We start from the raw sequence: 20073 nt of genomic DNA on the forward strand, positions 1-20073 counted from the left end.
CACTTCAAGCTCAGAGCGTGCGAAAGATGACGGATAAGCAGTTCATATATCATATGCATTTGTCTTGGTCAATTCTAGTTAAAAAAAAGTGTAATTTTGACTTTCATGAGATCAGCTACCCAAGAAGTGCAAACCACTAATACTTATCAACTTGAATTGTTCTCCTGACCGCGCAAAACACGAACCGGATCTAATGTTAGTAAAGACTTCATTTAAAACACACTTGCCCCTTGAACATAGCTGATTTCCGCAAAGGGTTTGTGTTAGCAGAATCTACATTTAAAATCTTAATAACTGCATTTTATAAAGTACACTAAATTATTAAAAGAAATAACCAGGACTACTCTCCGCACCCAAGCGGTCAGATTACGCGATCAATTAATTCATGGTTATCAAACGAATGCAAAACCTCCACTTGGGCACCCTTGAGGTAGCTGAGGAAACTGTAGCGGCATGTGTGGTGAATATTATTTTTATCATAATCTACATGTTACGATGTAACCGCTGTCATTTACTATGACTACGTGAATCGAACTGACACCTTACAGCTAGATTCGACAAAAATGGACGCAAAAAAAGTATTATTGCGTCATGGAGCGAAAGGAGATAGAGCAATTGCTCCATGAGGCAGGTCTCACATTCCTAGGAACACTTTCGCATGACATCCGACAGGAGACAAATAGCGCTTCAGCGAAACGAAATACCAAAGCGACGCTCTTGGAGGGGCTGAATGTAGGTTTAGAAGTCGAGAGTAATCGAATAAGTCAACCAACTTCCTAATCTGGCGAACAAATGTTTTAGTTATCAGTCGCCAAACGCATGATAGAAAAGGATGTTAATCAAAATGTGATATGAATTCGGACTTCCCTTCATTCATACAGAAAAGAGAAATAGCATAGCTAAACAAAGGGCGATTGGAACCGACCCAAAACAATCAAGTCTTCACAACAGAAGAGTGAAATAAAATGAAATGAAATGATACAAGTGCACCCGGTGAAACTATCTCGATACTGGCTGATTTAGCATCCGCATATTATCAAATTTATAAGATACTATAACTGCATGTATTAACTAAGCCGCATTATGTTTGATCTTCAGTCTGATGTCTGACGGCGGAAATGAAACGGCGAGGTCGAGCAACTACGAAATAAATAAAGGCAAAGTTGTCGTCAACGCTGCTTTCGCTAGCACTCTATGCCATGATTGTGCAGTTATGACACGTGCGGGCGTACTAAGGGACAGAGGGTCGACTCAAAATACACGATTACATTTTGCCAGTTTACTGATACACATATTATCACATTTTCGGGTTGGCTGTTCATATTGTGCGAGCTTATCTTACAAGCCATCGTTTCTTACCTGCAAGAGGATAAAGACCAACAGAAAGCACACAGCAACCAAGGAGAAATCCTTTGCCAAACATAGCGGAGAGTTAAAAAAGAACTCGACAAGGACCTGTGACAAAAAATCATTATTATGACTTTTTTACGACTACAGGTCTTTCACGCACGTCTCTGTGTCTGCCTCAACCTTCGGACGTCCAGAGTCTTCTTGTTTATACTGAATTATCATCAGATAAATTATTGTGTAATGTGCAGCCTGAGGAAAACATCCTTGGTCATGGACACAGATAAATGTACTGAACGGTAATACTATACTGTACCGTTTACGGCGACCAAAATCTAAATTCTCAAGTTCAAGGGCGTGTCGCTCCAAAACGCGGTTAACGAGGTGTTCGGGACTGTTTTACTGATCGAAATGACAAACCAAAGTTGACTGTTTGTACGAATCTTTATTCTTGAAGGGCAATCGACCACGAACCACAATCAATGACGAAAATAACGACTATTCTCACAGTCAATCAATCTGTTGTAGAGCGTTTTCAAGGCTCGATATTTCAAGCATTTTTAGGTTTAGCTTTTGTTTTATTAAGTCTCGCCTTTTCGCCCCTACGTGCTATTTTGATGAATCTATAGTTTTGATGATTTATTTTTAGTGTGTGCTTGAACTTGGCTCAGCACTTACCGTGCTAGACATTTTAATCCCTTGTTATGGTTGAAGATAACTAGTTTGCTAGGTGGTCATGTTTGAGTTGGTAAAACTGACCTTGAGTTTTACCCACACTGAACATCCTGTTTTGGAAGTTCCCACGGTTAGCTAACCCAAACATGTCTGTGATTTTTGTATTTAATACTGGAGCACTCTTTGCTGAAAGTAGTAGAAATAGGTAGTAGAAATAAGTAGTAGAAATAAGCAGTGGAACAAGAGAGAGAATAAAGAAGAAAATTACAGAGTCTCAGTACTTCTTGTTAATTTGCCAAGCGAGTGGTAAAACCCCTCAACAAATCTATCAAACGATCGATCGTAAACTGAAACAACAATACAACGAAGTTCTATCAATCTAATGAAAAGCCGCGGAATACATGATCAAAGAATCGCGTGTCAAATACTGGGCTCTAAAGTCTGTAACGAGATTAACAATAACAATTGAGCTAACCTCCCGGTTAGCTCAATTGGTTAGAGCGCCGGATTGTGATGTGCGGGAGGTCGAGGGTTCGAGCCCCGGCCGGACCAATACTCATGGTCTTAAAATAAGCGAGGAGAATTTGCTACCTTTCTATAATCAAGAAATGGATAGATATTCTAGTCTTCTTGGATAAGGACAATTAAACCGTAGGCCCCGTCTTCTGCAGGGTTAGGGGTAGGAGACGTTAATTTCCCACGCACGAGATTACTGTGTGGTGGATGTCGTCCCCTGGGTGGGATGGGTGGGTGTTTGTCCTGAAAAGCCCCTATGGGGAGTGGTCAATTTATGTATGTATGTGTGTAGGTATGTATGTATGTATGTAGGTAGGTATGTATGTATGTATGTATGTATGTATGTATGTATATAAGTAAAACAGAACAAAAGTTTGGAAACAAATTAAAAGAGTTTTGATGACTGATAAACAGCCCATTGTTCTATCTAAATGATGGGCGTTCACTGACTCGCAAATTGGCACGAATTTGGCCTTTAAATCTTAAAACTATACAGATCATTGCATTATTTGTTTGTATATTGTCGCCCAACACTGAAAAGACTGGAAAGGAAAAAACAAAGTTACAAAGGTACTCACATATCGGTCCCGCCTGTGCCAGAGGTTGAGAAAACGAAAGGGCGAAAGTTTACCAAGGCTATTCAAAACTTAAGAAGAACTGATTAAAGAGACGCTAAATTTGCCTTTTATATGCACGTGGTGACGCTGAAAGGTCCGATTACAAAACAAATAGAAATACAGAAAAACAGATAAGCATTGTAACTATGTGGCTATCTAAGATCATTCTGAAATTAGTGAACTAATCAATAATCAATCAAAAAATGAGCCTTCGGGCTAATGTCCTTAACATATACAGTTATACTCTTTGGGGACTGTGACGTCATTGAATATTTTGGGCTTGTTATATATTGTCTCTGAAATTGACTTTTTTTCTCTTTTCCTGTGCTTTTATCTCCGTATCTAAGATTTTGATGTGTAATTATAATTCACTTATTTTTCGTAGAATCTATTATATATTTGATAAGTTCCAAAACAGAAATGCTACACTACATGTGGCTGATTTCTTAGCGAGAATCTCTCGCACATTGTCATTTGTAAAATCTTCATCATTTGAAGGACTCTGTCACACCTGAAATGGGACCCAAATACGATTGTGCTCAGTGCTCAATTAACTGCGGTGTTTTCCTTATATTTCTAGCGAGGAATTATCCAACTTACCAATCCGGTCAAATGCATTACGGTGAATTACAAGACTCACGCTCCAATGTTGATGCACTTCAAAGAGTCATTCAGCGTTTCAAAGAATATCTACAGAGACTATTGAAAATCCGAAAGAGTTAAGTCAGACTTGTACAGCTGTACATTGGACCATTGGATAACTCTGTGAATTCATTCCCCTAGTCTTTAAAGTTCTCAGTTTTTCAAGGAAGACCAAAACGAAAGTGTCCGACTTCTTTACGATTTAAGCCGGAGCTCTTTGAGAAGTACAATAACGCAAACTCCCGTACATATATTTGTACTTATAAAAGTGATTGTCTTTCGTTCATGTCATTTCCAAAACCTCATAAGTCACTGAACAATTTTCCATCGGACTGGAACAAATAATCTGCTTTCCTTCGGCCCTCTGAGTTTAGAAAGATATTCCTTCTCCAGATATATCGTCGTGTGGACATTTACCTTTGCCTGTTCGAAAACCGATATCCGTCGACAAACTTTACAAAATAAATGATTTAGAACAGTTTAAAATGTTAATTTATGACTGAAGAAAGTGGGAACAAACATTACATCTCTATATGTCTGGGGTATGTGCATATTTCAGCGATTTAGTTTTTATTTCGGTTGTGACATCTACTTACCTCTAACATTGTCTTTGCCCTTACATCAATATAATCAGGTTGGTATACACTCCAAGTAGTAAAGTGATCATGCCAATCAAAATTTCGAGACGTTTCCTCCCCATATGCGCTAATCTCGTTGTAGTTCAGCTCTAAAGACAGTCTGTATTTCAGGTGTTTCCGGTTAGGGTGCATTGACGCTACAAGCACGTGATTGTTTATGCAACCGCCCATTTTTGATACAAAGGTAGAGGGGACGTGAGAAAATTCATTGCCTCACCTCCTCCCTTCTCCTTCTCTTTGACCGTCACTCACCCCCTTAAAACAAATTTATGTCTCTCTCCAGCCTTCCGCTGTCGTAAATATCAAAGATGGTAGCTTTGATTTCCCCCGAGTGAATATTTTGCAATTCTTCGCTAAAACAATTCCTGCTCTAAAGGCTACACCAGGAGCACCTTGTTTTCGATCTGCTATTTGTTTCAATGTCTCATGTGTAGAGAGTCTAGAGAACTACACTAAGCAGCCTTGTATGGAACATGATGAGAGAATTTCACATGAAAAATAAGCTTAATGATTTTTAAAGCGCCTTTAAATGTTTACACCTAGATCAAAAAGGCTTTCCTTGGGTAACCTAGAGCAAGTTCGGAACCAAGTCTGACGTAGCTCAAGTAAATGAAGAACGCGAAACTTCTCCTAGAATATGGTCCTTCTCTCCCACAACGTCTTCACGAAATACCCGTAGGGTAACACCGTGGGCTTCATAAACGTAACAGGAGTGGCTAACTTGACTCTTGGATCTACTTGTGTTTACTTATTTGCTCTCCTTTCGCCTTATTCACAATGTCTTGCAGCGAATATTTACAGCAGTGAAAGCCAATTTTTCCCGCCGGATTGCAAAGAAGTAACAACCAGGAATGCATGGATTACCTCTCGTTTATTTAAATCTGCACTATTTGCATTCATTAAAGGCTTTGTAAAAGGATGTGCGCAGCTGCGCGATTATAGCAAGGTTGATTGATAGGACGATCTACCTTATATGTGGTCAACAGGAGGAATTCCTCGGCCATCCATTTTCCTTACTTGGCCCGCTCCCCAAAGTTCAACTGGTTTTACAACCTTAGCCTAATTTCCTAACTAACTAGAAGATAAGAAACGATTTGTATCGTCGAGTGTCGTTGATCTAACAGCTACATTTAATCTTTTGTTGACTAGCTCCATTAAATTAGACAGAACTTCTGTATGAAGAATTGCGGTGCTGGGGCCTGTTTCTCGAAAGTCCAGTAATTTGACGGGCCCATAAAGCTGTTCTGTTTTCATTCAAGATGGGGATTTCAAAAGTTTTAAAAATGATACAATAAAATTATCAGTTAAAGGAACAGAAAGTACTGGTTTGGGTACCAAAACCTGCTTTCCTTTCTTTTAAATTTTAATTTTAAAACATGGCTTCGGGCCCGTTAAGTTACTGGGACTTTCTGGAAACAGGTCCCTGTTCTCTATACTTCATTTAAAAAGAGTAACTGGCAAGAGGATATTTCTTATCATGAGCGCCTTTCTCGCCTCAACCTGCTACCGTTAACATACTGGCACGAAGTGAAAGACTTAATTTTTTATTTCAAGTTTCGTGCTCGCCACTACACCTTACCCATAGCTGATTATGTCAGGCCCAAAGGCACCCGTCTTACTCGTCATAGCTCTGATCAAGACGTAGTAATTCCTAAGTGCCGTACAAAGCTTTTTCAATTTAGTTACTTATCATGTCGCTAAACTCTGGAATACCTTATCTGTATCCACTCGTATTATTAGTTCTCTCAATCAGTTTAAATCTCACGTACTCCAACGCTATTCGGCTGCTTTTCGTACAAGCTATGACGTCACTAACTTCAACACCTGGAAGTCGATCTGCTGCAAATGCAGTAGGTCGCGTGATCTTCTATTAGTTGGTAACTGCTGCTATTAGGACTTTCTATCGGCCGAATGAGGGATTTATTCCTATCGTTTTCGTTTTTTCTTTTATTATTTTATATACTTTTTTTATATACTTTTTACACTGTCTATTGTTTATATAGTTAGTATTTGTGTATTTCTCGTAAGGGCACACTTAATTTAGAGCCTCGCTCTGTTGTGTGTCCCGATAGTTCAGTGTATGGCGAGGTGACCTCTAGAACCACCAGGCCGCCTCGTACGTAACAAAATGTTTACATAGATAGTGCTACAAGTATGCGGCTATGCCAATTTAGTAATTATTTTAATAAAACTCTAGCAGACTTTTAGGAAGTTGGGAAAACTTGATAGAGAAGTGATTGCAACGGGATGGAAATTCCACATCTTTGGACCTTGGTAAAGAAGAATTGTGCATTTTTTTTTTTTTTTTTTTTTTTTTTAGTTTAGGTCGGCAATGATGCATGCTAAAATTATTGACTATTCTGGTGCTATAGCCATGAATTTGACTGTGTCAAAAACAAGTTGAGAAACAATGGAGGCAACAAGCTGTTATGTCAACAGTACAGTAAATTTAGCTATTTTAAATGTGTTGATATAATAAATGTCTAAAAATTCCTAATTAGACAATAATGGAGCAAAACGTGCTCTGTAGTCTGAATTGGTAACAGCTCGCACAGCTCATTTTTGCAAACAAAAAATTCTATTTTATTTAGTTACGTATGTAGACAACCGTGAAGAGTTAAAATAGGTGATAGCGGGATGAATTAGCGAGTAGCACAAAGTGAGTTTAGTTTTCGGAGATAGATAGAAGCGAGACCTGAATGACATTCCAATTGGTTTAGAGATTTGTTTACATGAAAAGCTAATGTGATCTTTCCAAGTAAGGTGCTCGTCAATATATACCCCAAGAAATTTAGTAGGGATGGTTTGTGTGAAAAGTTGGCCACCAAGGGACCATGGTGGTTACAATTCTTCGGCCAAGGTTTAAAAATGAGATAAGTCGTTTTTCTTTCATTCATCAATGATCGGTTACATCGTAACCAAACTTCAATATTTCATTAGTTCGTTATTTAGTACAGGTATTTGGGTTGGAGCAAGAATAAAAAGTATAAGTATCGTCAGCAAAGAGCAGAAGTATCGTTAGCAAAGAGCAGAAGCTCTATCAGTTCTGAAGTATTTAGAAGATCGTTTATGTAAAGTATGAAAATTAAGGGCCGAGAATAGAACATTGTGGTACAACACATTTCATGGTCTGCATTGGGGAACAAGTTTTAATGAATTCAACAAATTGATGATGATTAGAAAAGTAGCTTTTTATCCTCTGCAGGGCCGCATCACGGATGCCAAAGCGTTTCAGCTTGGTGAATTGTTTGGATACGTATAAGCTGAGATCAACAATGCTCATTTCTTTAGTTCTTCGTTGCTCACTAAGGGCAACAATGTTAACTCAGATTGTCTTTGGCACCCAATGGTTACACTAATCTACATCGCTCTCTGTTTTTACACTGGGTCCCAAACATCCTCTTGCAATGCTCAAATACCTTCTTACGATGCTCTTTTATCTCTAAGTAGACTTTCTTAAGCGACCACGTGCTACAAGTAATGTGATACATTTATGAACTTAAGCCTGTCGTGTAAGTGTCACGAAAGGTCAACGGTTAAAAAAAAATGAGTGATCTCAAATATGAAACGACGATCAAAACACTCGAGTTTTCCTTTTATGGAGTTAAGTGTTCTCAATGACACTTTTCTATACGTTTCACCGAGTGCTGCATGTAATATATAAACACTGTCTTGAAAGTTTCATAAAACAGTTATACTGATCCTCTCCAGCGTCTTAAGCTCCTCCACGTTCCAAGAAAGAAAAGGCCTCTACAAAGAAGACTGCGTTCTATTCACTATTTTTTCACAAACTAGTTTCCCAAGAAGGAAAATAAGTAAAAAATAAATGTTATTTGCAACCCTTGGTCGATCCGTATTGGAAATAAATAAGCCAGAGGTCGTGCGTCAAGATATGATTTACTGTTAGCAGTAAACAGTTATACTGATCCTCTCCAGCGTCTTAAGCTCCTCCACGTTCCAAGAAAGAAAAGGCCTCTACAAAGAAGACTGCGTTCTATTCACTATTTTTTCACAAACTAGTTTCCCAAGAAGGAAAATAAGTAAAAAAATAAATGTTATTTGCAACCCTTGGTAGATCCGTATTGGAAATAAATAAGCCAGAGGTCGTGCGTCAAGATATGATTTACTGTTAGCAGTAAACAGTTATACTGATCCTCTCCAGCGTCTTTAGCTCCTCCACGTTCCAAGAAAGAAAAGGCCTCTACAAAGAAGACTGCGTTCTATTCACTATTTTTTCACAAACTAGTTTCCCAAGAAGGAAAATAAGTAAAAAATAAATGTTATTTGCAACCCTTGGTCGATCCGTATTGGAAATAAATAAGCCAGAGGTCGTGCGGCCAGATATGATTTACTGTTAGCAGAATCGTAGTTTATGAATAAATGTAGCCTTCTGTAATTATCCTCGATAAAACCGTAACTTGCATTTCGCATTTTGCGACGAACGAACTCCGACACGGTATAGTCAGGACGGTGGCTTGCTATCGAACAAACATGAAGCAAAGACTTTCATGAGGATCGTCCGCTAGAATCTTATATCAGACATGTGTCGAGTTAGGAAAATACAAAGACTACGCTTTCATCCCCACAAGCCTATTCATTGATTGCTCACTCATCAGGGGATTTTATAATCGCCATACATCGCACTCTACCTTTATGCATCGAGCACTGTAACACGGAAAAATCGAACGCAGACCTTTTATCAAACATATGTATCTTCAACCGTTTACGCGTTTTGTAGATTTCATCATAGTATTTTCATTTAATGTTTTTCATTTAATTTTTGCGTTACAGTATGTCATATTTTACACGGTTCCGGAAGCTAATTGCTTTAGTTACCGCGGACCTCCAAATTAACTGAACCATGTCACTAGGCAGATAATAGGCTAGTAACCTTTGTGAGGTTTTTCGATATTCCTATTGGTTTTTCCTTAAGGTCGTAGTAGTTGCAAGTATGACATCTCCTTCTTGTAAGAACAAATACTCCCTTTCTTGCTTTAGTATTCTGGATTCTGCTAACAACTCAATTGATTTAAAACTCAAAGAAGCTTTTTATATAAATAAGACCAAACCTGAACTTAACAATAACAGCATTATGACACTTTTCTAGCGTTTTAGTTCACACCTTTGAAGTTTGGTGTCATGTTGTAATTAGTACCCGCTTTTGTATTACATCATACTGTGAATATTTTATTCATCTACTTGTATGCTATATAATTACTCACGTTCAGTTACTCATTGATTGAAGATGGCATAAGCATGCCGAAACATGTCTCTCAAAAAAGGACAGAAGAAAATATTTCAGTTGTTCCCACGCTCTGGGGCGTCACGAGAGAAACAATTCGAGTTTTGCAAAAGCCTCACGCAATGACGAACATTTTGGCAAATTTTCATGAAAAACCAACAAATTTACACGCGTAACTCGTGTAAAAACAAACCTCGAGTCTTGTCGGCCTCCAATTTCCTATTTTTGTCAAATGAGTTATTTTTCCTTCTTTTAAAAATGTAATAATAGCTATCACTGCTTAAGAATGCCTTTTACTGAAAAATATTAAATGAGAATGGTCTCCATGGATTCATTTTTAATTTTTTTTCCTAAGCTAAACTGTGTTTGAGCTACAGATCAGCATTAAACTTGGTACGGAAAAATACATTTTTACAAAGAAAAGACTGTTTCTTATCATTTTGTTAAATTTGCATGGAAACTATTTTAATCAAGGTCGACTTGTGAGATGTGGCTGCCACATCCACATATCCACAAATGTATTATGTGTGGACATTAATGAAACGCGAGTCTATCCTTGAAATTCTGCTGTTAAGCTAAAATACAACTTCCTTAACTTGCGTGTCCGAGGTTTAAGTTGAAATGGTAATACCACTGTGAAAAAAATCTCAGACAAAATAAAACTTTTGACTAATTAGATTGAACTTCAGTATCTTGAAGATCTATCTCTCTGGAAAAATTTAAAAGGAAAAAATCATTCCGAAACAAACCACGAAATAAAACCTATACGTTTTTTATTTCAAAGGTATTTGCTTTCAGTACCGAAAACAAAGATGGTCGTTGTAAAGTCAGTAAATGTGTAGTGTGGTCTTCAACTGAATCGTTATGACATGATCATTTTCCGAAACTTGCCATCTACACTGTTAAATCTTCAACGTTTGCATACAAATGTTTATCGTACATTTCCATGTTGATCAGCCTCTGCAGAAAAAAAATGTCGGTAGCATAAGTCAACTAAGTGTGTTCCCTCCACGCTATGAGCAGTTTGCAAAATAAGCTGTCTACTTTTCCAACCGTAATCAAATACGAGAGTAACACAGTGTATTATAATTTTAGCATTCTACAGCTCTTTGTGGGCTTAAATAAGAAGCTCCTTACTGTCCTCTACAGAAACGTAAAGAGAAAAATAGTCATCGCACAAGTCTCACCTTGTGAAAGGTTTCCAAGTCTTTCAGTTGGTTTTTCAAATTAGTAAAAGTTGGTCTCGCGTCGGGTTCATTTTGCCAGCATCTCTTCATGATCTGGTACCTAATGGTTACAAAATCACAGGCAGGTCCAATGAAATTTATGTCATCACATATTGTGTTCAGACTCCTTTAAAACTCTCTAAAAACTTTACCTCGCCCCCAAAGTGTGGCTTCGTCGCTCAGATGTTAGTTGCGGCCAACTAGTATCCGGGTGGAACGGGTTCTATTCCCGTGGAGGACTGAATATTTTAGGCTTAATTTCTGCAATTGCTTAATTTGCAGTCAACCCGCGAGGGTAATTTCTCTGCTTGATTTATACAATAGAATACTTATATCAATTTTTTATCGGGGAAAATGAGCACTTAATTACATGCGAGTGATGCAACTGACATCTGATAACTAAAAAAGTGACGAGAAAAAACTTACAATTTATCATCCACGTGTTGCGGTTTAGGCATTCTGTATCCCTGCTGAAGTAAGTTGGCAATCTTTCTTCCAGACATCCGTGGATATGGAGAACCACCTGAAAATTAATCACAAATACATCAAAATGTACATACCGTAAAAGAGTTTGTGCTTATTCATCGTGTGAAAGTATAATAACAATAAAGTACTATCGTTTGTCTCACGATATAGTCACTTATGATGTGCCCGCAACACCGAACACCAACCGCTTTGGGTTGAGGTAAAGTTTATTGATCGGGACCCTCACTGGCACACACGAAGGGTCAAGGAGGTTATTCACATAAGACTTAAACCTAACAACATCAACAGGGACAGTGGAATAGAAATTCCTGAAGAGTGGATGGCCACGATAAAAAATCACAACAAGTGGAGAGCAGTACGACAGCGGACTGCCGAGAGAATAACTCACTAACATCTTGGATCGAAACGAGCCAATGACAGCTGTAGAATACCAACCAATCACACCGGAGCATCCTGCTTTATAAGAAAACCAAAAACCAGTAGACCTTATTGCCTGATGAAGACAAGCAGTATGCAGTCGAAACGTTGCGATCCACACTATAACTGACTAATCGTGAGACAAACGATAATACTTTATTATTAAAATGTAAACACATACAAACTTCGACAAAATCTTGTGTGTGAGGAAGTTTTTTCAGTAAGCTGAATCTCCACCTAACTATAGTTTATTGATTTGTTTTCAATTTTTCCTCAAAATTTTTCATCGAATGTTAGCTATGGTGAAAATCTCGTAAAGGACAACTCCATAACTCCATCTGCAGAGGGAAATGCAAACAGAAGTATAATGACTTAGTCTATAGGATCATCTGGAGGCATGAAAAAATTTGAAACTATCATCATCATAAAAGGATTATACATTGTTCAAAAATCTAGCTCAGTTGGCAAAACCCACAACAAAAAGAATCAAAAAGAATAATCACCAAAGGAAATGTTTAATTTGTTCTTACACGTCACTTTTGGTGGTATATGTGCCATACAACAATGCCTCGTAGGCTGTCCACTTCACTGGAAGACGACCCTCAGGATTAAAATTCACATTATTAACGGTTTAAAATGAACGGCAAAAGTATAGTTGACGCGAAAATGACTTAGAGCCTTTATTATTATCAAAATGTTCCAGAGATTCACAGGATTTTATGAAACACCTTCGACGTGAAAAAGTTCATTAAACGTCAAAAGGAAAGTTAACCAAATCACCTCTACTGATAGCTTTCTCCTTGACTGCCCGATTACAAAGATGCAAGGATTAAAACCATATATTATACGTCAACTGCAGCACGACAGGAGCAAAAGAAGATTATTTTACAGAATGTAAACATGCAACTGGGCATCGCTTCTTTTCAATCTACCTTTGTTTTTCGTTCATATACATTTTCTTGTTGCACATCCCTGGCCATTCCAAAGTCTGTCACTTTACACGTTTCTTTTTGTCCAACCAACACGTTACGAGCTGCAAGGTCCCGATGAATGATCTGAAGTAGGGATTGAGAAATATGTTTGTACCCCTGAGTGTTAATCTGCTGTTGTTGTGGTTGTTGTTGTTGTTGTCCTCTGTTCGTTGGATTAGTGTAGAAGGAAACAGAAATATGGTAGACAGGATAAGCCTTCTAATCGAGTTGTAGAATGAAGTTTTGTGATTTTTTTTTTAACTTACGGATTTTGATGACAAGTAACTCATGCCATCAGCAATTTGTCAAGCAAACTTTATCAGCTGTCGGGAGGTCAGATTTGTTTGTGGTTTGTTGTCTGGGTCTTTGTAGTAGGTGTCATTTAATCCCCGGCTCTTTCTTAGGTAACCAAGCAGATCACCGAAAGGAACATATTCGATCAGTACCAGGAGTGGCTCTGCAACGAGAAAAGTGCTCTCTAAATTTGAAGCAAATTATCACTGACGAGAGACATTAAGTCTTAGAAATAACTTAGTAAAATAAATTTGTTTGTGGTTTGTTGTCTGGGTCTTTGTAGTAGGTGTCATTTAATCCCCGGCTCTTTCTCAGGTAACCAAGCAGATCACCGAATGGAACATATTCGATCAGTACCAGGAGTGGCTCTGCAACGAGAAAAGTGCCCTCTAAATTTGAAGCAAATTATCACTGACGAGAGACATTAAGTCTTAGAAATAACTTAGTAAAATAAATTTGTTTGTGGTTTGTTGTCTGGGTCTTTGTAGTAGTTGTCATTTAATCCACGGCTCTTTCTCAGGTAACCAAGCAGATCACCGAAAGGAACATATTCGATCAGTACCAGGAGTGGCTCTGCAAAGAGAAAAGTGCCCCCTAACGTTTGAAGGAAATTATCAGACGAAGGAAAGGAAAAATAGAGGACCACTTACAGGAGATGGCTCTGCCAATAAAAATCGCAACTGAATTTGATACAGATTTTCATTGTTCACGAGACAGTCTCACGAAAAAAACCATAAAAGGAAAATAGAGGACCACTTGCAATTTGACCAGCGTCATTCACCAACATGCGTACAACTGAACAAACTTACACAACCAAAGCTTACCAGATTCTGTAACACATCCCAGAAGTTTAATGACATGCGGATGAGGTTTCAGCTGCTTCATTGTTTCGAGTTCTTTCATCAAATCTTGCTTGTCAGACTCGGAGGCGTTGACTGGAAAATTAAAAGCAAAGGGTGAACATTACTTAATTGCAATAACATGCAAAATGTCAATGCATTGGAACCTCGAACTCGGCCTAACTCGAACTCCCCGCTAACTCGAACCAAACACTGTTTTCCCTTGGATTTGACCCTCCATTTTTATTTCTTATCAGTTAACTGCAACTCAGTGAACTCAAACTCTCCGTCAACTCGGATCCGAGTTCTACATTTTCTTGGCTTAAATTTACCCTCATAACTCGATCTTTAACTACAAACTTTGGCCGGTAAGAGTCAGTGTCAGAACATAGCTGATTAACATCTTCCAATCTTAAATCGCGATTGATACGAACGTGATTACATCTATGAACACGGAATAAATTTAGCTGAATTTACCAAACTAAACTTACTAATCAAAATGCTCATATAAAACCAACTTAATGAGCGAATATGATCGTTGGTTGTGCAAGAATGGTAGATAAGATCCTTTTTAATTTTAACAGCATGACTGAAATTCAACACCAATCTAGATAACTCGGAACCCGATTAACTCGAACCATTTCTTTCTGTTTCCATTAGGAGTTTGAGTAAGCGAGGCTCTAATATCTGTCAATAAATGTTTGAAAGGAAAAACATGCTTCATTTTACAAACGACTGTCTGAGGCACAATTTGAACTATGGTCACTGCACTAAAATCAGAACAAGACATTACCTTTAAGCATTTTGATAGCCACTGTAGTTGCCTCGGGCCTTCCCCGAAGTTCAATCGCTGTTCCTCTAGCAACCTGACCAAAAGCACCTTTACCAATTACTTTTTCTATGGTCACGTGAACTCTTGAAACTTCCCAGGACCGTGTTAATGGATGAAGAGGCGCGTAGTTAGCTCCTAGAGCGGCACTTGGCGCTTTTCTATTACCTCTGCTAGCTTCTCTGAGATCCATGTGTTCTGCAGGAGGCTGAGTAAGTTTGCTTGAATCAGGTAAACTTGATTGAAGATCTTTTAATTCCATTTCATTCTGGGATATTAACGTACCCGCTTAATTGTTTATAGATAGACCTGTCTTCAATATCAATAGCAGGTCACTCTGAACGATTGAAAACAGTCTGTGCTGTTGCGTAAGAGTTTCCTTTTTGTTTTGCTTTTTTTACTCTAACGATAATTAAAAGTATGCTCTTTGTTACCGAAGTTATTTATGCCCAAGAAATAGATGAATATTTCCAACATCTTCGCTAAAACTTTGAATTGTAACTTCAAGATGTGATCTCTCTTAATGTGAGCTACAATTTATTGACTTAGTTAAAATACTTTTAAAACCTATCATGCAAAACAACAAAAACATCCCAACCGACGGCAGCCCCGTTCGTTAATTTTTTTAAGCGCAACCGAGCACTTTGACTCGAACAACAGGCAACAATTCTTATCCAAGTTAACTCCCTATTAGGTGAAACGACCTCCACAACCACAGGTTATCTGTCATCTCTTTAAAATAATTGCTTTTTAATCTTGAAGAGGGCAGGCATGAATTGAGATAATATGTTCTTTGAATAGCAACTTAATGTCATTGTGCTAGTTTGCCACTTACGTCATAAACACCTCTTTCATCTTCGTATGTCCTATAGTTAGGAAAATATATGAATATTTATATGGAGATATTTCGTTGGTTTTGAATTATGTTAGGTTAGGATGATATCATATTTGATATGATGGCATCGTGTTATGAATCTTACTGAGAATGCCCACGTTTACTTCGTCTCCAGACCGCCTCCCGGTTAGCTCAATCGGTTAGAGCCCCGGATTGTGTTGTGCGGGAGGTCGAGGGTTCGAGCCCCGGCCGGACGAATACTCATGGTCTTAAAATAAGCGAGGAGAATTTGTCACCTTTCTATAATCAAGAAATGGATAGATATTCTAGTCTTCTCGGATAAGGACGAATAAACCGTAGGCCCCGTCTGTTACAGGGTTAGGGGCAGGAGACGTTAATTTCCCACGCACGAGATTACTGTGTGGTGGATGTCCTCCCTTGGGTGGGATGGGTGATGTTGGCCCTTAAAAGCCCCTGTGGGAAGCAGTCATATGTATGTAGGTAGGTATGTATGTATGTATGTACATTCTAAATTAAAGCAAATTCTTACCTCTGCTTCCTAACAGCACCTAGAATAAAATGAAAGAAAGGAAAAGCATAACGACGAGAGGCAAATTTTATATGCTGTCTTTATGATGGAGGGTTATCAGCCCACTCCAAGCACAAATAATGAATGGCCCCTTACCTCTCTTGTATAGCCAGATTATGCAAATTATTAAAAGAAGGATCATGAAGGCAAGAGCTCCAATTATGGCCTTGGCGCCGTTACATGGGCAGTTACATTCCTCAGGACCTAAAATGATTGTTTCATAAAGCTTAATGAAGTAACATTCAAACAAGGTTTTCATAGTAATACTGGTCAGAGTAACTTTCTTAATAATGTAAAAGGACGGTGAGTAAAAAATATTGTGAATTACATTTGAATGATTAAGGAATAAACTGTTCATCAAAAAATTACTTCAAACCCTGAGCGATTTATTGAAAACGTGAAATATGATTGTTGATATTTCAAGACGATCTGACGTCAGTCTACTACTGGCAGCAATTGTACCTCGGTAATTATTAAACGATACGATTAAAAGAGATAATGTAAACAGGCAATTCGGTTTCAGAAAAGGAATAAACTGTTCATCAAAAAATTACTTCAAACCCTGAGCGATTTATTGAAAACGTGAAATATGATTGTTGATATTTCAAGACGATCTGATGTCAGTCTACTGCTGGCAGCAATTGTACCTCGGTAATTATTAAACGATACGATTAAAAGAGATAATGTAAACAGGCAATTCGGTTTCAGAAAAGGGGGACCGCGACAGCTTCGTAGAGGTGACCGCTTAATAGAGGTTAGGATCACATTAATTAAGTGGTAACAATCTCGGGACTTTAAGTAGCAACCGCTTCATTCAAGGTGACTGCTAAATACAGTGCCGCTGAACACAGGTTAAAGTGTGTAATAAGCCACCTGAGCTGTGTTATCAAATTGATCAGGATTTTTTTCAGGTCGAACTTTCACTACTGCTTAAGTAGTGCTCCATACTGCGAAGATCGTTCTCATATGCCTTTCTTTAACCGCAATTCAAATATATGATCTTCACATATTCAGAGCCGTTGACTCGTCACCCCACGGGTTTATTGCGAGCCACCATGATAACCAGCTCCCAGTTGGCTTGTTAGCTCAGTTAGTAGAGCGCTTCACCGGTATCGCATAGGTCATGAGTTTCAATCCCCTACAGGCCTGAATTTTTCTCAGGCCTTATTTTCACTACTGCTTAAGTAGTGCCCCTTACTGCGAAGATCGTTCTCATACACGTTTCTTTAGCCGCAGTTCATATATATGATTTTCATATATTCATAGTCGTTAAATTGATCTGTGGTAGCTGGCTTGGTTCTTTACTGGTTAAGGTGGCTCTTATCACTGCTACAGCAGACGGACTAACTCACATCATGTACTTCGCAAAACATTCACAAGACCAAGAAACGTTTGGCGCTTCTTGTTCATCCGTTTGTTCATGATTAGCTTGGACTGTACATTCACTAAATTCCTGGTTAATTTTTAAAAATCAGTTCAGTAAGATGGGAAAGGCCATGTTTGAATCAGCTGGCCAGACGATGTTACTTAACACTTTCATTACACAGCGTTAAGACCTTAGCTTGTTTCTAGTCAGGTGCGAGGCGTTCAGTTACTTCATTCTAAGTTTGTATAAATTACATGTATCGGAGAAGCACTTTATATTTCTGGAACAAAGTTAGTTACTGTTTGAACACTAGAAATCTATTTGAGTAAGTATTGAATGTATTAAATAAATAATAATAATAATAATAATAATAATAAGTATTGAATGTATTGAAAATGACTTTGCCTTCTACCTGCAACGTTGGGTAAAGAAACTTGTTTGATCGAGGCTGGGTCAACTTTAAAGACCCCGAATTTGTTCTGCTTTGCAGCATTCTTCAGTGAAGTCAACACCGTGCTAGTGGCCACACTTTGGTTAAAGTACATTATGAAGTTGATAATAACACTGCCACATCTATGAATTCAAGAGCAACAACAAAACTTTTGAGTGAATGAAGAATGAAAAAAAAATAGTTGGCCCTGTCGTAATTATAATCCAGCTGAACCCCGTCATAGTAAGGGGACTTAATACATCGAAAACTACATTTATCTCAAAAAGCAAGTTGTGATCAAGTCTGAACAACTTAATTGATAAGTGATATCGTTGCGTGAAGTTATGACGTCATTCAGTGTTGTTGAGCACGCAACTAAACTGACCCTCTGAAGTTTTAAACAAGACACAGTTTCAGTTTCCTTCCACTAACCCCTCACGCAACCAAACTGTGCAATTCAAAGCAAAGTTTCAGCTTTATAGTACCTGCTATCTACAGCAAGAGCAGCAAAACAGCCAAGATTGACAATCAATTCACAAGCTTAAAAAAATTAATAAAATAACAGTAAAAAATATATATATATATAAGTGTGGGGGTAGAGTCTAACTTGGCATAAAGTGTTCCACAATGCTGTGGTAGCAGAGCTAAGTATACATAAGAATTAAAGAGGACGCATCGATTCTCTGTGACTCTGAGTTTCGCGCCTAAGCGCTCGCCAGACAGCCCAGTTAACAGAAACTGCCTCCAAAAGTCAGTAATCTACTAAGCCACGGTCACACGTAAGGACCACAACACTTCTGAAACATACATAGGGCTCACAGATAACGACTTTAAAACTACATACAGAAACCACACCGCATCTTTCCGACACATACAAACACGTAGAAACTTTACCGGACTCAGCAAACACATCTGGACTCTCAAAGAAAGTAACGTCGATCACTTTATTTCATGATGCATCCTTTCATCTAGATCACCCTACAACAGCGCAAGTAAAATATACAACCTCTGCCTAAAAGATAAACTAGGCATCATCTACCGACCTAAATTGTCATAACTAGATAAACGTAACGAACGTGTCTGACGAGCGCTTAGGCGCGAAACTCTGAGTCACAGAGAATCGATACGTCCTCTTCAATTATTATATATATATATATATATATATATATATATATATATATATATATAACCAAAATAGCGGAATGAGACCATCATCTACTAAAAAGTGCTCAATAGCAGGGCTAGAGCTATGGATAATTATACTTCAAGATTTAGGTTACTTGAACTTTTACTGCAACTCTGAGTTTCATGCCTCTTGCGAAGCAAAGTCCACTCATCAGTCAAACTCCATACACACTGAGGCATCGTGACGGTTAACTCTAACTCAGCAACGTGATCACATGACATTGTTTAAAAAATTCAAATCTTGAAAACCGTACGCGCGCCGATAATAGCGTTAAGAATACCTGAGAATATATTTTCGCCAATGTCTACAATTGGATATTATTTCACTTCGCTTGTTTAAAGAGGCTTTATGTGGATAAGACAAGATAAAAAATTTCTCCGTGAGGCATAAACTGCAACGTTTTGTGGCATTGGAATATGCTCTAGCCCTAGCAATAATTTTCCATGAAATCGAATAGCCTTCCCTCTTCTCCTTGAGTTTCCACAGGTACTTGCTCAGCTCTCGTGGTTGAACGACATTCAGTGGTTGTGCCATCTAGTCTTAAAATCTGTCGCTGTGAGGCCAACGTCTAAATTCCTTTCGACAATCCCTTCTAAATTCAACGTACGTTGAATTTAGAAGGGATTGTCGAAGATATTTTGAACGCCGCGGATGAAAATGCCGGAAACTCGTCTATTGTCAATGGGGAATCATATGCCTCAAGAGCTGCCCGTACTTCTGGCACAAGTTCCATAATTAGAGAACGACACGTGTGGCCTGTAGAGAATAACATGCCACAGCGGCCGAGAACCGCTTTCTGTACTTCAAACAGATTAACGACCGCCCGCTCTGTATTCGACGCGCTGGCATTTTCGAAAGTCGACCCGAATGACATCCAATGTTTGCAAAGAAAACTCAGCGGCGAAGTGGTTGTTACTTTTAAGTCCAT

The 20073-nt window shown here is 38.4% G+C and overlaps 3 protein-coding genes across 4 annotated transcripts in view; all 3 read right to left on the reverse strand.

The window, feature by feature from the left end:
* Positions 1–20073, reverse strand: part of LOC111332589 (uncharacterized) — a 279730-nt gene that overhangs the window by 94228 nt on the left and 165429 nt on the right. The window lies entirely within an intron of this gene.
* On the reverse strand, positions 9166–12861 carry LOC111343247 (tyrosine-protein kinase receptor Tie-1-like). The gene is made up of 6 exons (XM_088728036.1): positions 12739–12861; positions 12337–12407; positions 12106–12144; positions 11330–11428; positions 10865–10964; positions 9166–10637 (listed from the first exon to the last, which is right to left on the reverse strand). The coding sequence occupies exons 1-6, from the start codon at positions 12784–12786 to the stop codon at positions 10572–10574; spliced, it is 423 nt and encodes a 140-aa protein (XP_088584162.1). The 5' UTR covers positions 12787–12861; the 3' UTR covers positions 9166–10571.
* Positions 13514–15626, reverse strand: LOC148726799 (proto-oncogene tyrosine-protein kinase receptor Ret-like). Its single transcript, XM_088728610.1, has 4 exons — positions 15575–15626; positions 14704–15007; positions 13896–14006; positions 13514–13644 (listed from the first exon to the last, which is right to left on the reverse strand). The coding sequence occupies exons 2-4, from the start codon at positions 14999–15001 to the stop codon at positions 13514–13516; spliced, it is 540 nt and encodes a 179-aa protein (XP_088584736.1). The 5' UTR covers positions 15002–15007; positions 15575–15626.

Source organism: Stylophora pistillata, chromosome 7 (genome assembly GCF_964205215.1).
Source record: "Stylophora pistillata chromosome 7, jaStyPist1.2, whole genome shotgun sequence".
NCBI classification, from domain to species: domain Eukaryota; kingdom Metazoa; phylum Cnidaria; class Anthozoa; order Scleractinia; family Pocilloporidae; genus Stylophora; species Stylophora pistillata.